Source organism: Emiliania huxleyi, assembly GCF_000372725.1.
Source record: "Emiliania huxleyi CCMP1516 chromosome Unknown EMIHUscaffold_19, whole genome shotgun sequence".
Classification (NCBI taxonomy): Eukaryota; Haptophyta; order Isochrysidales; family Noelaerhabdaceae; genus Emiliania; species Emiliania huxleyi.
The window spans coordinates 424,716-429,208 of record NW_005200690.1 but is presented as its reverse complement, the minus strand read 5'-3'; the positions used below and the strand labels follow the sequence as shown (position 1 = coordinate 429,208).

Here is a 4,493-nt window from a genome sequence, read left to right as displayed (position 1 = left end):
ATGTAATGACCTGAGATCTACGGCATGCTCGCGATGGCGGCGCCGAGTCGCCCCGAGCGGAGCACGGCCAAGGGTCTGAGACGCGGGGAGGGCGGGGCGGGAGGTCGTCGTGGGGGCGTGGGGGCGCGGAGGCGGCGTGCGGGGACGCGCGGAGGGCGTTGGTGGTGTGTGGGAGGTGGGCGAAGGAGAGCTGAGGCGGCCGGCGGTGGTGGCGGGAGCAGCGGAGGCGACGGCGTCGGAGGGGGTGGGGGGGAGGGAAACGGCGGCGGCTGTGGCGGAGACAGCGGCAGCGGCGGTGGCGAGGGCCTAGCCTGAGGGGGAGGGGGTGGGGGAGGGGATGAGGAACGGTGAGGGCGGCTGGGGCGGCCGGGAAGGCAACACAGGCGAGGCGCGGCGCACCTCAAACTCGAGCGAGTAGCGGGAATATCACCCGCTGCTCCGGCGGGAGATTGCTCCCCCGCCGCCCCCTGGGTCACCCCGAGTGACCTCGCAGCCCACGCCGTGAGGCGCTGCTGTCAGAGGGGTTTATCACCGCCGTATCAACCCCACACTGGCCGCCGAGGGGCCCGGCGGGCTGAGGCGCGCGAGGCGGCTTTTGCTCCCGCGGGGCGGCTCTACCCGTCTCAGCACGGCGTCCCGAGGTGTAGCCGTGTACCTGGCGGCAGGGCCATCACTCACGCGCCTACTCGCGGCACGAGGGAAGGTGTGACGCGACCGCGAGAGGCGAGATGGGTGATGGCGAGACAGTCGTTTGGCCCGTTTGAGGCTGAAAGGATGACCGCGGACGATGAGGGCGACGATACATCGCGGCTACTGAGCAGGCAAGGTCCGGACCTACAGGATGGAGGGGCGAGTAGTGAGACTCGGGACCATATCTTCGCGTCGAGAGACGAAAATCCGGATTTTTTGCCGCCAGCCGCCGCCGGCCGCCGAACGTCACTTAAGGGAACTGCGCGACGACGACGACATTTGAGAGGTGCAGCGTTCACCACCGCCCTTCCGATGGTGTTTGCCGGTCGGGGGGGCGTCGGCAGCACCGCCGATCCGCGCGGATGTTGCAAACGGTGGCTCGGGGCACCTATTTCGGCAGCCCCGGGGCGGGAGCCGAGGAGGGGCAGCCGTTGCGGTGGCGCCATCGCAGCTCGGCGGCGCGTGGGGAGCCGAGCGGCTCCCAGCGATCCCGCGAGAGAAGGGCCCGCATCCGTCCCGGATGCCGCGCCCACGCTGCCCGACGCAAGCGCCAGATGGGAGAGGAGGTTGGCAGCCTTTCTGCGCTTCGAGGTGCAAGAGAGAACTTGTCTCGCGGCCTTTGTATTTAGCGGGAGGAAGCCAGGTGGGGTTTAGCCCAATGTGCACGGCACTGGTGGGAACTAGATCTAGAAGAGACGTACGCAAGTCACTTCACAGACCATCTCCCGGAGAGAGATCTGCTCCCTCTGAGAAGGACGCGAACTCAAATTTCTTTCGACAGTCCGAAAAAAGAAAAGAAACAACACACAAACAGACAGCCCAAACGAGGGATGGGGGAGGAGGACAGGGTCCCCACCTGCACGAGCAGGATTTTGGAAGGACGATCAGGGGCACAGGTGGGGCTCTCCTGCTCCTGACAAGGGACACGACAGGCTCGCAGCGCGGTGCACGGTGGACTCCCAACTCCACTGGCGGTCTCATCTCAGTCTAGCGACCTGCCTCCAGCTTCTCACTGGCAGTCTCTCGCAACCACAGGCACACTGACACAGGGGTGGCAGGGGCGGCGACAGTCCGAGGGTGTTGGAAAGAAAGAAAACAGACCCCCCAAGGGAGGGATGGGTGCAGGATTTGGTAAATTCTTTCGAGCTGGCGGAGTAGGTGCTCCTGCCCGCCTCCGCCGTTCCACCTCCGCCACCACCCGTTCCGCCACCGCCCGCGCCTCCTCCCGCACCTCTCTCCCCCGTGTTTGACTGCGGCACCAAAGCCGGGCTGCCGCCACCACCGGCGCCGCCTGCGCTGACGCCGCCGCCGCCGCCCGCGTCCAGGCGAGCTGCTTCGCGCGGTGTCTGATGAACCCCGCGCGCTATGTCCCGGGGGCGTTCGGCTACGTTGGAGCGTTCGGCGGGCTCCTCCTCGTCGTGTCGAACGTGGAGCGCATCACGCGCCTGATGGACGGCTACGTCGATAGAACGGCGCGCGCGCCACAGAACATCGCGCCCGCCCGACACGCCTGCTCTCTCTCACCCCGCCGATCGTGTGTGTGCAGAACGAGGCGTTTGCGCTGAAGACCAAGGCCGCGGCCAGGGTGGCAGAGATGAAGTGATGCACGTCACGAGAGCACACGCAGGGGCCGAGGTGTGTGTCTGTGTGGGCTATATTATACGGTAAGGCACGTGATACCTTCACTGAGAAATTGAATGTGAGCGACGAGGGCGCCCTGTCCGCCCGCGCGCTATCCGTTTGTGCTTTTTTTGACGCGCACCACGCCTGACAAAACGCGCGCGCGGTCAGCGGCTTGTGCACCGCCTGTGTGGACCCACCACACCACCTCGAGTCGCGTTGGAGCACTAACCGTGTCACCGTGAGCACACTTGGGGTGCAGTCATTAACCGCACGCCCAGGACCGGGGAGCTAAGAAGCGCCCCAGTTGCCAGACGATAGCCCTAGCCCTGGGGGGTGCGCGGTCGCAGGGCCATAACACGGGTCTCCTCCGAGGGTTGGCTCTGGCCTCTGCGCTCCGGGTATCCCTGGACCAGCCACTCCATTGACGCTGCTGCTGGCGCCTCGACCCGAGGCGCAGTCAAGGACAGGAGCAGCGGCGAGAGGCAGCGAAGAAGTGGCACGGACGCAGCGAGCGCGCAGAGGCAGAGCACGAGTAGTCGAGCAGGAGAGGCGGCCGCACGTGCGAGCACGAGCACTGGTGTGCGGGACCACGTTGGTCGCATGTCGAGCTCGGACCTGCGCTTCGGGCCTTCGGCTTGGACACAGTTTTGTAGAGAAACGCGAAAAACGGCCGGGTACCAAGCGTGTACCCCTTCAACCCCTGTCCCATTCGCCTCTCTTATATGCCAGGACAAGACGGGCGCGGAGCCCGCACTCGAAGGGGCTACTAGCCTCTCTCGACTGAGGCTTTTCTTTTGACTACGCCGCCCTCCCCCCCCCACCACACACACACGTACACGTAGAGCTAACAGCTAAGAGCCTGGCGTCGGTGCTAAGCTGTGGCTCACGCGACACTGCCCCCGGACGTGTGAGGCGCAAGCGGATGTTGAGGGCGATGTTTGCAACCTAACGGAGGCGAGTGTAGCGGTGCGCTGTGCCGGCGCCGGTGCTGATGTGACTACTCCAAGAGACCGTGTCGATTGAAGACTACTCATGACAGAGTGAGAGAGTGTATGTGCGGGTGGACGTGGGCGAGAGGCGTGATGTGGGATGGCGCACCGGTCGCGGTGGTGCGGATGAGTGAGCCGCCGCGCAGCCGTGAGGTGCTCGATGAGTGAGCCGCCGGGACAGAGCCGCACCTGCGCAGGCAGCAAAGGTGGGCGGCGTGAGCGCGCGCGGTGCCGCGCTCCACGGTGTGCGAGAGTGCCGGGCCGGGCGTGCCCCCATCAGCGATGGAAGCTCAAAGCCGGCACAGAAGCTCCGACACGGGCGTCTGCTGGTTGCGCGTGTCGACGAGCGGGCCCGAGCGAGGCCGCAGAGGAGGAAGAACGTCGGTCGTGCGAGCGCTGAGGACAAACGGACGGCTGAGTGAGGGACGGCAGTCATACCGGCAATAGTCGGTGTGCGGCGGCGGTCGCTCGGGGGCGGAGGCCGGCGGCAGGGAGAGAATCGGGCGAGAGCACGGAGCACGCCTGCCGTCGAGTGAGAGCAGACATCTACAGAGAGCACGTGCGGCCGCGCCGGGCCACCGAGAGGCGCACCTGGCGCAACTCGAGCGTAAGTGACCGTGGCGGCAGCCGCTCAGCGCTCGAGGCGACCATCCGGCCGCCGGGCGTGCCTCTGGCGCCGACTCGGCGCCGTCGGCGACCCCGCGCGGGCCAGAGTCATGTCGAGCCGGGGCTGAGCCGGCGGTGGCGGACGCTTGGATGCACGCTCCGGGGGGCTGCCGGGTCGGATCGGCCTTTCGGGCGCCGCCGCAGCGCCGCGGAGGCACTGTTCTGGTGAGAACACGCGCCACTGAGGCCGACTGAAGTTGCACGCCCAGGCCACCCCGGGATCCGTGCCGTCTCGAACCTTCTGTGCCAGTTCGCGAAGCGCCGCTGACCGCGTCCTCCAGAGTCGATCGGCCTTGTCGTCCAGGAACGCGTCGGCGGTTTCAAGGACGCGACCCTCGCTGGAGCGCATCTCCCTCGCCGGCGTGGCCCGGTCGACTCCGTGCCGCGTCGCGGCAGCGCGCGCCGAGGCAGCATCTCCCCGGCCCTCCCCCCACATCGCATACGCCGCCCGGAGTGCCTCCGTGGCGCAGGCGCACCCTCCATGGTGCCCCCGGCGATCGAAGCACGTGCGCTCCCTGGCCCTCC

At 67.3% G+C, this 4,493-nt stretch overlaps 1 protein-coding gene across 1 annotated transcript in view; it reads right to left on the bottom strand.

Annotated features, from left to right (window-relative positions):
* Positions 1–3,087: 3,087 nt before the first annotated feature.
* EMIHUDRAFT_462911 (hypothetical protein) overlaps positions 3,088–4,493 on the bottom strand; it is a gene marked incomplete at its 5' end in the record, with an annotated part of 2,095 nt that continues 689 nt past the window's right edge. The window contains 3 exons of the mRNA XM_005782406.1: positions 3,088–3,258; positions 3,412–3,491; positions 3,574–3,698. Coding sequence (XP_005782463.1) covers positions 3,593–3,698 — 106 coding nt within the window. The 3' untranslated portion in view covers positions 3,088–3,258; positions 3,412–3,491; positions 3,574–3,592. The remainder of the gene's footprint in view (positions 3,259–3,411; positions 3,492–3,573; positions 3,699–4,493) is intronic.